The sequence below is a fragment of the Papio anubis genome, chromosome 16 (assembly GCF_008728515.1).
Source record: "Papio anubis isolate 15944 chromosome 16, Panubis1.0, whole genome shotgun sequence".
NCBI lineage: Eukaryota > Metazoa > Chordata > Mammalia > Primates > Cercopithecidae > Papio > Papio anubis.
Window position 1 is genome coordinate 40,884,427 of NC_044991.1, and position 19,042 is coordinate 40,903,468.

The 19,042-nt window shown below is 43.3% G+C and overlaps 1 protein-coding gene and 1 pseudogene across 1 annotated transcript in view; one reads left to right on the forward strand and one right to left on the reverse strand.

The window, feature by feature from the left end:
- Positions 1-2,763: 2,763 nt before the first annotated feature.
- Positions 2,764-19,042, reverse strand: part of PCSK2 (proprotein convertase subtilisin/kexin type 2) — a 260,345-nt gene continuing 244,066 nt past the window's right edge. Inside the window, exon 12 of the mRNA XM_003905097.4 lies at positions 2,764-5,798. Coding sequence (XP_003905146.1) covers positions 5,312-5,798 — 487 coding nt within the window. The 3' untranslated portion in view covers positions 2,764-5,311. The remainder of the gene's footprint in view (positions 5,799-19,042) is intronic.
- On the forward strand, positions 7,325-7,728 carry LOC116270783 (annotated as a pseudogene).

Sequence of the window (19,042 nt, forward strand, 5' to 3'; positions counted from 1 at the left end):
TTTAGCAACACAGAATCTTCATCTTTTTAGGCCGAGTGCATTCCTCACCTGAGATCATTCTATTCCCAGGTTCACAAACCCGACTCTCAGTTCTAAGAGAAACATGAAGCCAGGACATTGGCTTGGAGAATTTACCCCAGCTTCTCAGGCTTTGATTCCAGGTCCCTTATAAATCTGAAACCAAATTTGATCAGGGTTTTCTGAAGCCAAGGAAAGGGTTCAACTAAATGCACAAGAGACTAATGAAAAAACTCAAGTACTAGCTGATTAATTTACAATGCGAAGAGGGGGTGTTGTTTTCTGTAGATCTAGTTGCTTGTATCGTTTACGCTCGTGTTAATATTCTTAGGAAGCTGAATAAGGCATGAAGAGGCTGTGGGTGAGCCTGCAAGGCGACCATTGGCAAGTGGTGCTGTTTTAATGCACTGTCTCTGGGGGTGGCTCTGCCAATGCATTGGCCTGTATCCTTCAATAGACTTCAGCTCTTCAGGGACAGGAATTCTCCCTTTTGTCAGGCTTCATGTTTCCCTACCCTGAATGCTGCCAGACACTGTCTTCCAGCTTTGGTCACCCTGACTCTTGTTTAATCTAAGCTCCCATGTGCTGAGTGCCCTCCATCCTCCCACCCTCTTGACTCATTCTTTGGAGACAGAGAACCACCCTGCTGGCCACAAGTGAACCACCTACATTAGCCTAGGAGACATTCTGTCTCTGGCATTTCACACTGCCAGAGTTTTAAGGACCCCTAACTCTCTTCCACAACCACTGCCCTTTATCTTTGCATTTTGCTTTTTAGAAATTACTACCAAATTAGACTCTTTGCATCTAAACACGTTAGCTGTGAGATCACCATTTCCTCTAAGTCAGCACTTCTTTCTCTAACTATAAAATACTATGTGTCCTGAAGGTCTTACACTGTGTGGTTTTCATATACTCACTCCAAGCAAATGCGCTGATCACATGAAAACCGTGCATTAACTTATAAGTGATAGTAATGAAGATGTAGAGTAGTAACTCTATCGGAATTTTTTGTGTCATTTTTTAAACTTAATCTTTTGAAAATCAATCTTTAAACCTAAGTGTTGAAAGGGAGTGTCTCAGGATCACAAGATCAAACCTTGGACCTTATATCCGCCAATATCTATTTTCAGTAATAGACTCTGTTTGTTTGTTTATTTATTTATTTGTGGGACAGTGTCTTGCTCTGTCACCTAGGTTGGAGGGCAGTGGTGTGATCACGGCTCACTGCAGCTTCCACCTCCCAAGCTGAAGCTATCCTCCCACCTCAGCTTCCTGAGTAGCTGGTATACAGGCACATGCCACCATGCCCAGCTAATAAGATTTTAATAATTGAGTTTAAGTTTTATATCAGAGGACTGAATTATAAATTGTTTTTATAATGAACTTTGATAAATAGTATATTAATATTTTATGCATAACTATTAAGATCTTTTTCTAGAACAGTCTTCAGCCTCACAGGGTAAGGTACAGCCAGTTTGTAATAATGTTCATGGTACCATCCATGAAGAGTGATTGCCACGCTAAATCGGTTCTTAAGAACATGTTTTGGCCTGGTGCGGTGACTCACGCCTGTAATCCCAGCACTTTGGGAGGCTGAGGTGGGTGGATCACGAGGTCAGGAGATCGAGACCATCCTGGCTAACACGGTGAAACCCCGTCTCTACTAAAAACACAAACAATTAGCTGGGTGTGGTGGCGGGCACCTGTAGTCCCAGCTACTGGGGAGGCTGAGGCAAGAGAATGGCGGAACTCTGGGAGGCGGATGGTAGTGAGCTGAAATCGCGCCACTGCACTCCAGCCTGGGCAACAGAGCACGACTCCATCTCAAAAAAAAAAAAAAAAAAAAAAAAAAGAACATGTTTTAAGGGAATGTGAAGCACTCTCTGTGGTAGAAACTCTAATGCTCCCCAAATATTCCCTTAGTTGTCACACATTTCCCAGTTGCTTTGCATTTAGCCAGGGCTATTGTCCAATACTGGCCAGTGGGCAATGGGCAGAAGTGATGCATGTGTCTCCTTCAGGCTAAACATCGAGGAGTGGATGAATGTCCTCCTTGGGTTCTCTTCTGCATGGTGATTATAGAAGCCTTGTGTTAGGATTACAAACCATAAGGTGAAGCAGCCTGGATCCTGAGTCACTGCATGGAGGTCTGTGGCCTTGGGGAGTCACCTGAACCTTCACTGGAATTTGTGTGGATGATAAGTAAACCTTTGTTGTATTAAACCACTGAGATTTTGAGACTGTCTGTTACTACAGCATAACTTAGTCTAGCCTGATTAATATATTTTAGAATAGTGTTTCTAAAAGATTTTTGACCATCACCCACAATGAAAAATGTATTTTACATTGTGATCCAGTACACACACTTAGACACACACACATGTGCACACACAAATCTGAAACAAATATTTCAGGAAACAATACTTATCCTTATTATGCATGATTATTCTATTCTATTCTATTCTATCCTATGATTTTCTTCTCTCCTACTGTATTCTAAGTTATTCTATTTTATTAAAAACTGACTTCCTAAATTGATTTTACAACCCACTAATGGATGTAACTAGAGTTTGAAAAATACTGCTGTACATCATAATTTGTGTATGATTTATATGCTAATTATGTCTTTTATGCATACTTATTAAAGTAGGCTCTTTAGATCTCTCTTTGGCAATTTTTAAATTATCTGTCCCTAGAATGGATGAAAGTATTTTCATGTACGATATAGCACATCTGATATAATTTCTGGAAGGTAATGTTTTATTGTTGAGCCTCCTAATTTACAACATGTCTTTTGAAATTTACTTATACAATTTTGTCACAGGGAGCAACAATGTTAACCTAGTTAATCATTATTCACTTATTTTCATTTTTTAAAATAAATGACTATAAATAACTGTCTCTTGAATTAGGATCAGGGATATCATAAAAACATCACTAGTGAGACATATTTTAGTGTTAATACTGATGCAAAAAATGAAATAGAGACCAAATATTTATATATAGCACTATATATATTTTTATATATTGTATACTCATATCAAAACTTGCCATTTCTCTTAAGAAGCTGATATGTTGCTTTCTAATTTTATAAATTACACCACACCTGTGAAAATATGGACAACTATTTTATATTTTTGCTGCTATATAAGACATTTAATGTTTATACAGAGAGCTGCAAAATTACAGAGGTGATGCAATGGGAATCGATGAATATTTTCACCTGAATTTCCACTGGCCTTTTTCTTCAGCCAGAATCATCTTGATATTCTCTGAATATTATTTTAGAGATGAATATGGCATCTGTTTCTTCAATAAATACACATACACACATTATAGGTATATGTGTATATACATTTATACAAGTGTATGTATATATACACATATATACACACATGTATATAGTCTACATATGTATATATATTTCTGTGTGCACTTATACACACATGCACACATAATGTCCTTTGGTTTATTTTCAGACCATTAACGTGAAATGAATTTTCAATGATTTCCATTTATTTTTTTCTTGAAATCTAAACTGGTTTAAAAAGACCTTTGCAACAAGTAATAAATTTCTTTTAAAAAATCATATTATTACACTTTAAAGCATGATATAGAGAAGGTCACAAGGTGTTAGAGAAGACAGAAATCCATGCCAATATGGGAGAAAAGAAAGCAAATGGGGTTTTCAGGTTTCTCTCTTAAAGTGGCCACCTTCAGGGAATTGAACCTAGTGCTCTGTGTTGCTGGCTTGAAGGAGAGGTGCTCCAGCCTAAGCTCTGTGCTCCCACAGGAAGGGAGATGGTACCTGGAGAGGCTGAAGACAAAGCATTTCTTGGGAATGGGTGTGCACTGGGACTGGGGATGAGAAGCCAATCTCTGAGTAGGTAAACAAAGTGACCTGAGGTCTAGTCTAATAATGTCTAGTTGGGAATAAAGTGGTGACTTTTGGGATTGACCGTAACCTTTGGGTTGCGTGTTAAATGGTCTCATGGATTGCTTAGTTGCCGAGAAGGTAACTGTGTGCTTTCCTAACAGAGGTCTTCTCTCGCCTCCTTCAGGCCTCAGGTTCCTCTGGGATGAACTGCATGGTCCTCTCTTGGCAGAAGAGGCTCCATACAACCGGAAAACTATGTGAAGATAGCGCTCGCATCTTCAAACGTGCCCCTTTAACCTCCCATGACTCTTCCAGGACAGAGGCCTTTTTCCCAACACATTAATGACAGCAAACTGTGCGGGAGTATGAGATTTCTCTTCCATTATATTATTTGGAAATCAAAGCCCACGTCTATGTATATAAAGCTGTAAAAAAAAAAAAAAAAAAATACTCCTCTCGCCTCTCACTCAGATCAGATTAAGAAACCTCGAAGTGACTTAGGAAACGGGACGTTCTTGTTTGAAAAGCTAGTAAACTACTCTTCACCAGATGTGTTGCCAGGCTTGTCTTAATTTTTCTTCTCTTTTGGATGTGAGGAGCCCCAGAAAATTGGGGCTGGGATGAACTCTATACAAACTGAGAAAAATTTGGGCTGCTCTAGCGGATTTAACATAACTCAGAGCAGCAGCTGGTGAGCGCACAGCCACGCTCCGTAAGTTTTATATTCGCCATGCTGGCTGAGTAGAGTGAATTATCTTGGCGTTGGTAGTAAAATATCCAGCCCTCATGCTTCCTGGATCTCTTTCCCCATGCAGTAACTAGGGCTCTCTATGAATGGCATCTTTTGAATCACCCCACCTTAATCTACACCCCTGGCAAATCTCACTAAATTCAAAACATCGCTCCCCAAAGGATTTAAAGCACCGTGTCTCCTGTGCTTTCAGAGATGTGGCGCTTACCCTCTGGCCTCAGCTTTGATTTTCTTGTTACATAACAGCCCCTCATTTGAGACCATGGACAATCGTTCTTGGAGTCACTGTATGTGGCTTTTAAAATGGGTTCTTTTCTCTTCTCAGAAATAAAAAAAAAAAAAATTGAGGGGAAAGCTGTCCCATTTTTTTGTTTTTTGTTTTTGTTTTTTCAGGATATCACCCATCTGAATGACAGAAATAAAGAATTTAGAGTCACACATAGGACATGGATGTTGTTGGGAACGCTATATTTGGGGCATAGAGTAAAAAAGATTGTTTCCATTGTAATGAAAATAATCATTGACAGTGAGCGAAGCTTCGGATTAAGAAGATGGAATTCCCTGTATGGGTGATGGAATTGCTAGGTGCCTGCCTGAAACGTGGAGCGAGGACAGAGGCGGAGCCAGGGAGGGAGGGCGGCGGGAAAGGCGGATGTGCAGCACTAGTTCTTGCTAAGGATGCTTTTCAGGCTTCTCTCCACGGCTTCGTCCAGCTCTTCCTCCAGCTCCTCTTTCTTGGACATGGCCAGCTTGGACTGGTAATCCCGCACCACCTGGTCGATGTACGGGGCGCTCTGAGTGCCATGCAGCATCAGGGTCCACTCCTTTAGCACCCCCTTCTGCGGGGCACTGCCGACAAACCCCAGCTCCAGGGTCCAGGTGCCTCGAGCATCTTCCCCCCACGTGTGGGTGGTCATGAAAGGCCACTTGTCAAAGCCCACCTTGGAGTCGTCATCCCTCGGACGCCGGCTCAGCAAAATGGACTTGGTGCCCATAGGGGAAGTCATGTTGATGTTCAGGTCTCCTCTCCTGGTCGCGTTGACCGTGATGACAGCCTGGACATGCTCCAGGTAGCGGACAAAATTTTCCTTCCCCTCACAGGCATCGGTTGTGAGTGTCAGCACCAACTTGCCAGTGGATGGTATTTTCCTGAAGACAGAGTGAAGAGGAGATAGGATAAACAGTGGTGGGTGCACCTTACAAGGGATTTTGAGGGCAGCTTCAGGTAGCAAAAACGGCAAGGGCTTTGGGGTTGATCAGACAGACCTGGGTTTAGTTCCCACACTGGCTGTGCGAGCCTGAGTAAGTTACTTATATCTTTTTTTTTTTTTTCTTTTGGGAAAGAAAAGAAAACAGGGTCTCACTCTGTTGCCCAGGCTGGAGTGCAGTGGTGTGATCTCAGCTCACTGCAACCTCCAGCTCCTGGGTTCAAGTGATTCTCATGCCTCAGCCTCCCCAGTAGCCAGGGTTACAGGCATGTGCCACCAAGCCTGGCTAATTTTTTGGTATTTTTAGTAGAGATGGAGTTTCACCATGTTGGCCAGGCTGGTCTTGAACTCCTGGCCTCAAGTGATCCAGCTGCCTTGGCCTCCCAAAGTGCTGGGATTACAGGTGTGAGCCAACACACCCAGCTGTGAGCAAGTTACTTACGCTTGGAACCTTCCGTGTGGAAGGAGAAAGTAGCAGATGCTGTGATGCCCCTCCTGAGTCTCCTAAGGCCCTTCTGAGTTTGCCCGCAGCTGAAGCTCCCTTGCACCTCCACTGCTTCCCACCCCAGGCACAAGAATCTCCCGGTGTTTCCGGGCTTCCTCCCACCTCCGTGGAAGCCTGTGCAGCCAGTTTGCAGGGCGGCCCAAAGATGGCAGGGATTTAACCTTTGAGGGGTAACTGTCTCGCAATGACTGACAGACAGGTTTTTACCCTGGCTTCTCTATTCCTCAGCGTGACAACTCAGTGTGCCTAGTGGGACTGAGCTCAGCTGCCCACGGTGGCAACTCGATCATTCATGCACTCTTTATTGGCTTTTCTCCCCTCCCTTATTTTACATCCCCACTTCCTCACTTGTGTTACCTGGGATCTTTTCTCAAAAAGCTGTGAGCACCCAAGTCTTGTCTCAGGTTGGACTTTTGGGACAACCCAGACTGAGGCAGGAACTCATAATGCTTTTCTTTCAAAGTGCTAAGTACTTCGATAAATAGAAGCTATTGCTAGTATGACTGCTATTACTACCATTAAGAAAAGCTGAAAATGGGTAAATTAATTCCAGTGAAAGGCAGTCAAATGAGCAATCAGGAGACTTTGGGGGTCTCTTTGGCGAGAGTTGGAGCGAGGTTAAGCCTAAATATTCTCTAGGCTGTCCTTACAGGCAATCTCCTTTCTGGAGATGGCCTTCTTGGAGTGTGAGAAGCTCAAAGATTCTTGCACTAGAAAGAAGGAAAAAAAGAAACTGCATTTGAGGATTACATGGTGTAATAGAAAGACTCCAGACTTTGGGAATAAACCCATTTGGATTAGAATTCTGCTTCTATGTTTACTGCTCATGAGAGCTTGGGCAGGTTATTTAAGTATTTGAAGTTTCACTGTCATTGGGGGTGGTTCTTGTGTGGTTAAACAAGACCATGTATAAAATACCAGGCACAGGCGTCGCTCTGCCCCTAGGGAGAGCCGGCGCTACCATGGAGGAGTACCAATGCCACTGCGAGGTTGGCCTCAATGCTGAGGAAGCTCACAATATTGTCAGAGTGTGCAGGTGGGGTTTTAGGTGGTGAAGATTATAATTACAACAACGTCAACCCATGGACCAACCGCAAGCATAGTGGAATAATCCTTAACACATCTGGTTAAGTCGGGAAAAGCTTATAAATATACTGTGAACTGTGCAGTGGTCCAGAAGAGCGCATACGGCTTTCACAGCCAGCTCCTGTTTTTGGGATACCACATCTGATGGAACCTGTACCGTAAGATGGGAGAACTGGATCATGAACTGTATTGTCAATGTTTTTGCCATTGCTATTGTTCTTTAACTGACTAAAAATGTTGGGCTAAATCCATTAACTTAAGAATTTGTCAGTGTATCCTTTCAAAAATAGTTATTTATTAGTGTGCTAAATGACAAGTGTGTAATATACTTTAAAGCTATCAACGAAAACTGAATATTATAAGCAAGCAATATCATAGTAATTGGCAGATTGTCTCGTATTTTATGTAGCATCATTTAAGTAGGAAAAATTTAATGCTAGCAAAAATAAATGCAGAAATGTGGCATGACATGAAAATACAATCTTACATTAACACCAGCTTTTCACTAGTATTTTGTGATGGGGATATAAGGTATAGGGAACTCCATTCAGATAATAAAATTCTCTTTCAGCTAGAGAAGTTAACAGGAATAAATATAAGAATAAATAAGCTGCAAGGATAAATGTGGAGAAAATGATGAGAATTAGCTAACATATTTTCATTTTTTTAAACTTTCTTCCCCTCACTTAATTGTACATAATATTTAGTGGAAAGTAATTTTAAAAAAATCTCTATCAATTAACAGTATAGTAACAGCTATGATTAACTTGTTTACTTTTTCTGAGGATTAGTAAATCGATTTTTTTTATTTCAAATTTTTGGATTTACACTTGAGGGTGAATAATTAAATCTGGTAAACTGAATTTCCTAGTTAAATAAAATTAGTTGTAGTATATGATGAACAGTATGTGACTCAAACAGCTGCCTTACAATTCATGCCATGTGGAACAAACATTTATCAGATGCCTATTGTGGGCATATGTCTGTGCTAAGCACTATAGTTATCAATGTGCTGTGCAAATGCTAAGTTCTGTTTAGCAATTGTTCAGTTGGAAGACAAGAATTAATACTTGGGGAAGGAAAAAAAAATAGTTGTTTTACAAGGGAGGAAAAAGGTGAATCTGGTTACACGTATAGAAGTAAGCAAAATGAAAAGCACTTATTGCTTTCTGACAGAATGATAGATGTAATTTTAAGAGTTGCTCCTAGCAAGTTAAAAGTGCATATAAAATATGCAACTCTTAGTTAAAGGCCTTGCTATCAGTCTTATCTATACAAGTAGTAAATTTTGTCATTGATTCATTTACAACCATCTGTAAATAATTTTGAAGACTTATTACGTGGGGTTCAAATTGAGTGGAATAAAGGATAGATTAAAAGTACACAATCATTAGCAGGTTATCTCAGGGTTTATGAAATATAATTAAATTTATTAAGAAAATAGATTGAAAATTAGGGTACACAGCTGGCCACCAAATGCGAAGTCAATCTGCTACTTAACCCTGCAAACAAAATCAGTTTGTCATATTACCACTAACACTAATAAGTATAGAAAGTGGAGGCTGGGCGCGGTGGCTCAAGCCTGTAATCCCAGCACTTCGGGAGGCCGAGATGGGCGGATCACGAGGTCAGGAGATCGAGACCATCCTGGCTAACACAGTGAAACCCCGTCTCTACTAAAAAATACAAAAAACTAGCCAGGCGAGGTGGTGGGCGCCTGTAGTCTCAGCTACTCGGGAGGCTGAGGCAGGAGAATGGCGTGAACCCAGGAGGCGGAGCTTGCAGTGAGCTGAGATCCGGCCACTGCACTCCAGCCTGGGCAAGAGAGCCAGACTCCGCCTCAAAAAAAAAAAAAGAAAGTGGAACCACAACTCATTGAATTTTGGAGACGAATAAACTTAGTATTAATATTGATGATATTAAGGCAATATTCTTATAGGAATACTATGTGCATGTTTGATATTTTGCCAAATAATAATTAATAATTATTAAATGTTTAATAATAATATTAGCAAAATAAAGGAGTTTAATGCAGTGATCTTTGTTTTTGGCACATCAGAACTTCTCAGTCATTATTCATATTTCTTTATGCTGCTGGCATTTGTGCCCTTGAGGATTATAATAGTGACCAACATATATATGCAGATTTGTTTTTTATTATTGTTGTTTAAGCCTGATTTAAGAAAAAAAAAATTCATACCTCGTGAACTTGCTATCTGCTCTGTTTCTAGCTAAAATATAATAAATATTATCTTCCTGTGCTGAAAAATAAATAAATAAATAAATAAATAAATAAATAAAATACCAGGCACAATGCTTGGCACATGGTACTGGCCCATTGCCTATGCAAATATCCTTCCTCAACATGGCTTTTATTTTGGAGTATAAGATGGTGGATATTTTTAAACACACATCTTGTAAAGCACATTTACAAAAAGACAGTGGTTGCATGCCCAGCTCGGAGTCAAGCCTTGGTTCTGCGTTGCCCTAGGAACCAAGGCCATGAGCCTGGGAGGGCTTGCTGAAACATACACTGCAGTTCATTAATACTCTCCGGAGGAACTTTACAAGTATCTACTTAAGCGGTTTCATGGAGCACTGCTGTGCTCTCCTCTCCCACCCCTGGATGCTGATGCTGAATGATGTATGGAGTGTCCATCAGCTATGGGGATCCAGTGACAGTGGGGGTGGTCTTTCTGTCCCCAGGATCTGGGGAAATCCATCCATTTGGTGGAAAGCAGGCATTAAGCCAACTTTGGAGGTCGGGGTAATGAGGGCCATAACCTGGATTTCTCAAAGATGGTGCTATTTATTCAGAACAAGATCAGAAACAGAACAGGTAAGGTGATAAATGACTAAAGATTGTTTGGGCTCCAGCCCAGCAGTGGACAGCTGTATAGGGTAGCACGAAGAGTCTCAGACTACGAGTCCAGTTGTGAGCAAGTGTTTGCATGATCTGAGCTATTAATTCCTGCCCTGAACAGTTGCTGGCAAGAAAAATTATCATACATATACATTATATATGTACATATATATATAATGCGTCTATACATATATACTTATATACGTAGTATATTTACAAATGTCTAGACCACCACTAGCCACAATGATGGAAATGTTCTATATATATAATCTCTAGTATGGTAGCCACTGGCTACATGTGGCTAGTGAGCAATTGAAACATAGATCATGTGAATGAAGAAATGAATGTTCAATTTATTTTATTCAATTTTAATTAATCTAATATGTTATTATATAACCACGTGTGGCTGGTTGCTTCTGTACTGGATAGTGTGGGTCTAAATTGTTTATGTATGTTGAATTTGAATCTGATAAGAACAACAACAAGGGGCAGAGTCTCCTGGGCTTCTGTTTCAAGGGCATTCAGTTTTTGCCTGGCTCACAGGTTCTGCTTCCAGGCAACCCAAGCTAAAACAGGTGTTATTTGTCTCTAGAGAAGAGCAATTGGAAACTGATTACCCCATCCTTCTGCACAGTGTCTGAGGCCTATTGACTATATTCATGTCATCGCTGGTGATACAGAATATGGGCCTCATTCCATCTTGTGGGCTCAGTCACTCTCACTTCTTTTGCTTTCTTTAAAAAGCCCTTAAGAAGTTATTGTAAAGATAGATCTAGGCTGGGGACCACTTTGACATTAAGGGCATGGTAGAGGAGCCTGGAATTTGAGTCCCAAGAAGGAGCCTCATCGGCAGGACAACAAGGGCTGGTGTGTTCCTGTCTGAGTGAATCTTCCATGGCAGCTGTCGTATCTGTTTCTCCCAGGAGCCCCATGGTCATGGGGAGGGCCTTAGCGACTAAGACCAAGGGAGGGAAAATGACAGCGAGGCTGAGAAGGGGAAACTAGAACACAGGCCACCGACTGCCCAGGCTAAAAGTCTTACTTTAGAGTGAGTGTTGTACATTTGTGAGACAGCGTGCAAGGGAGAGATGGAGGGAGACTGAAAGAAATATTCTATGCACCTTGGAAAGCCGAAAGACAGGTGGGAGTAGGGACAAACACACAAACTTGTGTTAAGAATCACACATTTTCCTAGAAGCCTCGGACACTGGGGTGTGCCTGGCGGTGAGAGGCCATGCTGGCTTTGGAGCATCAACACCACCACACAGTTGTCCTGCTTGGGGGCAGGAGCATTGGTTTTGTGTATTCTTATTTCAGCCGGGTTTCCATAGCCCCTGAGGGTGATTCTTCAGAGATACAGGCAGAGGACCACAGTTAGCAGCCAATGCCCGCAGCAGCTGGAGTCAGCTCGGAGTCCCTAGGTGGTGCACAGCCCAGGCAAGAGGATCTGAACCAGGCACTGTCACCATCTACCGAAGCCCCCTTAGCCATGGTGTGCCTGAAGGTCATCTCAGGTTTGGTCCAATCTATATTTCTCTCCTTCCATCAAAAGAGATCATGCCAGCACTAGAACAACTCTTTTCACGTTGGCCAGGAGTCTGGCTTTTTTTAAACCACCATGGAGAGACTGCCAGCTAGAAAAACCGCCCAATCCTGCCCTGCCATGTGAACTGCTTCCTGTACAAGAGCTGGGTCCCCTGAGAGAGGAGACATGGGACTGGACTCTTCTGAGAATGTTAAGTTACTATGAAATTAAATTAAAAGCATGCTGTGAATTCCAGAGGCAGCGAACCTGGTAGAGAAAGAACACCATTCTCCCCTCACAGGTAAGGTTTTTGGCTGGCATCATGGCATGGGGAGAGCCTAGGAACAGTATTTTCCAGATGTTTCTTGTTTCTCTCTTTTTTTTTTGCTCACTTGTATTTTCTGATTTTCTTACAGTGACCATGTACTGCTTTTATAAGAAAAGGAATACAACATTCTTGTTTTAAAGCAAAAAGGAGATACACGCTCAGGAACTAACTGTCAATTTATAAGAAGGTTAAATAGGAGGAGGTTGGTGGTGGGACAAAAAGAGGCTCTGCAGAAATATTTTAAATAGTCATAGGGTGTTAGTTTCCAGGCCATGATCTGGAGCTCATTGGCTGCAGAAAAAGAAGCATGCTTTCTGGAGGTTTAAGAGTTCTTAGGTCGGGAGCGGTGGCTCATGCCTGTAATCCCAGCACTTTGGGAGGCCAAGGCGGGCGGATCACAAGGTCAGGAGTTCAAGACCAGCCTGACCAACATGGAGAAACCCTGTCTCTACTAAAAATACAAAAATTAGCCAGGCATGGTGGTGTGTACCTGTAATCCCAGCTACTCAGGAGGCTGAGGCAGGAGAATCGCTTGAACGTGGGAGGCGGAGGTTGCAGTGAGCTGAAATCATGCCACTGCACTCCAGCCTGGGGGACACAGCAAGACTTGATCTCCAAAAAAAAAAAAAAAAAAAAGAGTTCTTCTTTGACCTATTAGAGATAATACGCAAAAGCCTAGTGTTCAAGTCCTATAAAAGACAAACTTAGGGGTGTGGGGTGGCTTGTATCTTTATTTTATTGCACATCGTTGCGAGTAAGTGTTTAAACTGCCTTGTGTCAAGAAATAGGTGTTGCTTCCCAGGAGACCCTGGGGAAGGCTTCTTGTGTTATGAATCTTCAACTACATGATAAAGTTACGAAGCTGTGGCCTGGTGTGGTGGCTCATGCCTGTAATCGCAACACTTTGGGAGGCCAAGGCAGGCAGATCACCTGAGGTCAGGAGTTCGACACCAGCCTGGTCAACATGGTGAAACCCGGCTCTACTAAAAATACAAAAATTAGCCTGGTGTGGTGGCAGACGCCTGTAGTCCTAGCTACTCGGGAGGCTGAGGCAGGAGAATTGCTTCAACCTGGGCAGTGGAGGTTGCAGTGAGCCAAGATTGTGCCACTGCACTCTAGCCTGGGTGACAGAGTAAGACTCTGTCTCAAAAAAAAAAAAAAAAGTTATAAAGCTGTGATTGTTTTGATAGAATAATCACAATAGTAACAATGACTCTCAAGTGCCTAAATTGCCTGCTTTTGTGGCAGTCACATGAGGACACTCAGCAGGTAGCCATGGTGAGGTTTTCTCCTCTCCCTGTAGCAGAGTCAGGTGGGCATGAGCTTGTGCAGGAAGACTCTGCAGCTCGGGAGTGCTGGTCCACGGTCCCCCAGGTGGCACAGGGCCGAGCACACACTGACCTCTCACTCCCATGCTGCTTCCGGCATTGATACCAGGTTTTAACATTTATTTCAAAATTCACTTAAACTTCAGAGCCGGATCACATATTTTGGCACAGCCTTAAAGGAGCTCAGTGAATAGTCCCCTCAGGGTCCCCAGAGGGGCTGGGGGCAGACTGTGCTGGACAGGTCACTCCGGGCTGGCTGATTGCACACACAGCTGGTGCAGCTGGTCAGAGCCAGGTGTATTTTCCCCTTTGATTGTAGCTGAGCATCCTTCACTGACTCTCTTGATAGAGCCTCTTTAGAAAATTGCTTTTCAAATTGACTCCCTCTCCGGGAAGATTAATGCCGAGGAAACCCACAAACCTGACAATCACCACTCACTCCACCTTGGAAGCTGTTTCTGTGCAGCCCTGCACATTATGGAGAGTGGCGGTTGCCACGGCTGTTGATTCCTCGATCCTACCGCCCCACGAGTGTGCTTCGTGGTCATAAGGGCCTCCTCTGCCAAGCGGCACAGCCAGCCCCGGGGCTGCCCTCCAAATCTCCCTGTGTAGCCTCTGTGTTCTTCAACAAGTATATTTGCCCTAGACCTAACTCATCTGCATCTGAGAACAAGTTCCATTGTGGGGGTGGATGAGTGACCGGAGGGCACTGAGAGGAGGCAGAGCCCTTCCGACCAAGGCAGAGCCTCCTTGCCACGTTTGCCTGGCTGGCCTACCGGTCCTATTGCCACCAGTCAGACATTTCCCTTGTGTCCAGCTGATGCTGGCTGAATATTTTCATTCCCTCATTCATTTAAAAAATATTTATCACCTGTCTACTAAATGCCTGGCACCATTCTAGGCACTAGTGGTACACCAGTGAATACGACAGGCAAGGGCCCAGTCCTTTGGGAGGACCCTGCTGAGTTAGTGCTAAAATAGCTCTCCTGTTTCTCTTCATCGAAAACACTGCATTGATCTTGCATAAAGTTCCTGGCTAGTTGTGAGATGTTGGGATGATCACATCTCCGGACCTCAGATTCCTTAGAGGGACTTGGACAACATTATTTCCAGTGTTCCCTCTGGCCTTAAATTCCCCATGTATGCAGATTATGATGGAATGCTAAGCATATTCAGAAACTGGGAGATAAATTGCCGTTCATCTCAGTATACATCCTCATTCCTCTCTCTCCTCTCCCGCGGTGCTCCCCTCCTGCCCTCTCTCATAATCACATGGTGCTTGACGATCGTTAGAGGTCTCTCCTGCTTGTCCAGTGCAATCTCAGAAAATAAAGCCTGGTATCGACAGGTACCTTGACTAAGAGGGCCTCAGTATATTCCAAGTTAACACTTCCCCTAAATATTGCAATGGCACCAACTTTTTGTTAATTGTAAATATTGCTTATGTGCAACTAAATGTAGATATTGTGCCAGTTGCGCTGCCTCTGGGGGACGTGCCAGCCCCCACCCGCTGCTTGCAGAGTGTCTGTAAAGGCACAGACATCGTAAGTGTTTTTCCTTTTGCAATAAGGGAAGGAGGTTCCAGGCCCCAGGGCCTTGTGGAATGGATAAGGACATAGGAGTTAAGGCCATTTGCTTTATTTGTCTGATCCTGTTTTCTCACCTAAATTAAGACTAGGAATGCCAACCTCCTGGGATTAAATGAGATAGTGGAAGTAAAGGGCTAGCAGTGACTGTCCGAGAGAAGTTCTTAGCAGCAGTTCTTACTATCACCCTCGCAAGGCTGCCTTTAGGCTTCTGGGATGTTGCAATTGGATGTCGTGCTGGGGGAAGGCATGAAGCTATAAAATGGACCAGCCAGCCTTTCTTGGAGTCTCATCTTCTTGATACCCCTTCATAGAGTTTATGTTATTAAATCTCCACTTCCCATTCAGTTTGCACAATTCAGCATCCCTCCTGCTAAGATGTAACTACCAGATGTGCCTTAGACCTGGCTGCCCGTAGCCGGGTGCGGTAGCTCATGCCTGTAATCTCAGCACTTTGGGAGGCCAAGGTGGGTGGATCACGAGGTCAGGAGTTCAAGACCAGTCTGGCCAAGATGGTGAAACCCCGTCTCTACTAAAAATACAAAAAAATTAGCTGCGTGTGGTGGCATGCACCTGTAATCCCAGCTACTCCAGAGGCTGAGGCAGAGAATTGCTTAAAAACCTGGAGGGGCGGAGGTTGCAGTGAGCCGAGATCGTGCCACTGCACTCCAGCCTGAGCGACAGAGTGAAACTCTGTCTCAAAGAAAAAAAAAAGACCTAGCTGTCCAAGATGGTAGCCACTAGCCACATGTTGCTATTTAAATTTAAATTAATTAGAATGAAATGGGATGAAAACTTTAGTTTCTTAATCACAGTCACCCCCTTTCTAGCACTCAATAGCCACAAGCTATTGTACTGGACAGTGCAGAACATTTTCACCGCTGCAGAAAGTCGCTGCGCTTCCAAACTTCTCAGTAAATTATTCTGAGCTCTAACGAGGGAAACAGTTGTCAATGCCCATTTCATGTTGACTTTGGGTAAAGTTAGTTATGATGAGTAGGGTTTAGCCTTAAATCCCTCATTTGGACAGTGGTTTCCAGTCTCATCTTTGTTCATTCCCAAAAGACATCGTAGACCTTGGCATTGTAGACCAGTGACAGGGCCTCTGGAATGCCAGTGATGGGGTTTGGGAGATGGGAGCACCCACTAGGTGGGTGTTTCAGAATCCCCAGGGGAATGTTTACTGGAACTCCCTCCCCCACCCAAGCCTCACCTTCTCCAGGGGGAGTCACTGCGAGCCCACCGTGAGGGGTCAAAGTGACTGGGCTCAGATCCCAATTTGGCTGCTTAGTAGCTGGATGACATTTGGCATGCCCTTGACCTTTCCCAGCCTCCTCTCATCAGTAATGGCACTGTGAGCTCACAGCGGGGCTGCTCTCACATACGGCCTGACGTAGAACCTGTGTGCACAGTTGCTGATTAAGGTTAAGGTTATGCAGTGAAAAGAGCCTGGGGTTTGGATTTAGATAGGCTTCACTTCAAGTCCTGCTCTGCCCTTTGTGACTCTGAGCACATTTTTTATTTTTTATTCCTTTCTGGAGCTCAGCTTCCTTGTGTATAAAAAGTAATAATGATAGGACACGCCTCCCGGGCTTACAAGGATTAAATGCAATAATGTAAATGGACCTAGCATATACCACATCTAGTCAGTGCTTCTCCCTGACACACAGCATGGGACCAGTTTGTTGTTAAGGCTGCAAAATATTCACCCCCACGCCCACCTCAACGGTGTGAGTGTAAGGCACACCCTCAACAATAGGGTGGCTGTGAAGCTTATGTGTATGAAAGCACATAGCATGCACTCGGCACTCCATAAAAGCGACTTCCAGTCTTCACTTACACTTACAGCCTCTGTGGCCTTGACCGTGTCAACCAACTTGTTTAGAGCTCAGAGAAACCTGTCTTGCCGAGAGGAGGGATGCAGGAGTGAATAGAAATGATGGGTGGACACAGCAGCTTTGGAAAATGGTGAGGAACTGTGCAGAGTAGCTATTTTTATTATAGGACATTTATAACATCACTTGGGACTTGGGCAGCTCTGTGTTTTTAGATTATTATAGGGCTTGGGCTGAAGCTTTATTTTTTCCATGTGGTGCTGATTAGAGTGAGGCCTTCTAAAATCATGACTGTTTCATGGAAAAAAGTACTCAGCTTGGCAGTAATCCACTTGGTGCACTTTCTAGGGGCTCAGTGAGTAAACAATGAGGATGCTCACTCATGGGAAGATACTTGTCCATGGGAGGACACTGGCCCATGGGAGGATGCTGACCTATGGTGGGCTGCCCGTCTATGGCAGGACGCTGGCCCATGGGAGGATGGGCATCCCCAGGGCACATGCTTGTCCACCGGAGGATATTTTAGGCTGAGAGGATACATGATTTGGAATTTGCATAAAAATTAGACAATTATTTCACCAAAAATTCTAGGAGATTGCTGTCATTTTTTATTCTACAGATGTGAGCTAGGAGTGTTCACATCTAGTCATGGATGAGAAGGAGAGGCAACGTTACATTTATTAAGTGCCTCCTGTGTGCCTGCTGTAGACTTGTGTGTTACTAAAGTCTCCCAGCAGCCTGAGGAGGAAAGACATTAGCTTCATTTTACTTGTGAGGAAAGAGAAAAAAATCTCTTATTTTGGGGCCCATTGGGATAGAATTCAGGGGTCTAATAATTTCAATGGAAAAAACCCCACGTCTTAATTTTCACTAGCTTATAACAGAAATTTTTCTTCTCTTTTGATTATGAATGCAGGCCACAAAGCACAGTGGCATCGGACTTCATCATCAAAGAGCTGGCAGATTTTCATGTCCCACCATAGCAACTGCATGGATCTTGCAGCAGCAGTTAGTCATCACTGCTGCTCTGAAATTGTTGTGGCCATTAGACTTGCCACTAGAGCTTTTTACTTAATGTGCTGACAAGGGGACATATATTTCAGCATGAATTTGTTTTCTAAAACATTTTTGTAATTGGTTTCAACATAATTGGTTTCCTTTGCAATCCCGTATATTTTATCTAATGAATTTGCAAAACATTAGACTGAGATGGAGCCCATAGACGTCACCATGCTGTCAAAGGGAGACAGGGCACAAAGGTTGAGAATTGCTAAAGTAGAGGGTCAGAAAGGTCAAAAGTATTGTCTAAGTTGGTGAAGTCAAGACCGGAATTCAGGTCTGAGTAACTGAGTAGAAGAGATGCAGGGAGTCTAGCACCAATGAAGAGTGGCTAGAAGGATAAAGTCTGAGAGGGGTTGGACTCTGGCCAAGCTCAATGATGCTCAGAAATATGGCCCTGGCAGGGAATGCATTTTACCACCATTTAAATGACGTAAGCCACGGAGGTGTATTCTCAAGATAGAATGAGAATGAATGAGCTATGACTACACACAGTGACCTGGATGAATCTCACAAGCCTCATGCTGAGAAAAAGAAACTGGACACAGTCCAGTCCGAGAACTGGTGAAACACATCTACAGAGAAAGGAATAAAAGCAAAGGGTGTCTGTGGAGCGTGTGGACGAACTGGAAATGGGCATGAAGAATCTTCCTGGGTTGATGGAATGCCTCATCTCTTGATTCAGTGGTAGTTACCAGGGTGTATACATTTATCAACACTCAAATGACACACTTAAGTTCTGTGTATTTCATGATATGTAAATAATATCTCAGTGATAATAATACAAATTACTATCTCCATTTTACTAGTGCATCAAGGAGGACAGAGAGAAATTAAGAAGTATCCTTACTGACCAATCCCCTTGCCAAGGTGGGGCAGTTGGAAGGGAAGTGGGTGCAGTTGACCAACGCTGTGGTTTCTCTGTGGGGAACCACTCACATAAATCCCTCCAAGTGGCAATCCATCTCACTCATAGGAAAGTCAAGTCCTTAGATTGTCCCACAAGTAGAATGTTAAAAAAATTGTGTAATAGTCATACACTGGAACACTCTTCAGCAATGATAAAAAGC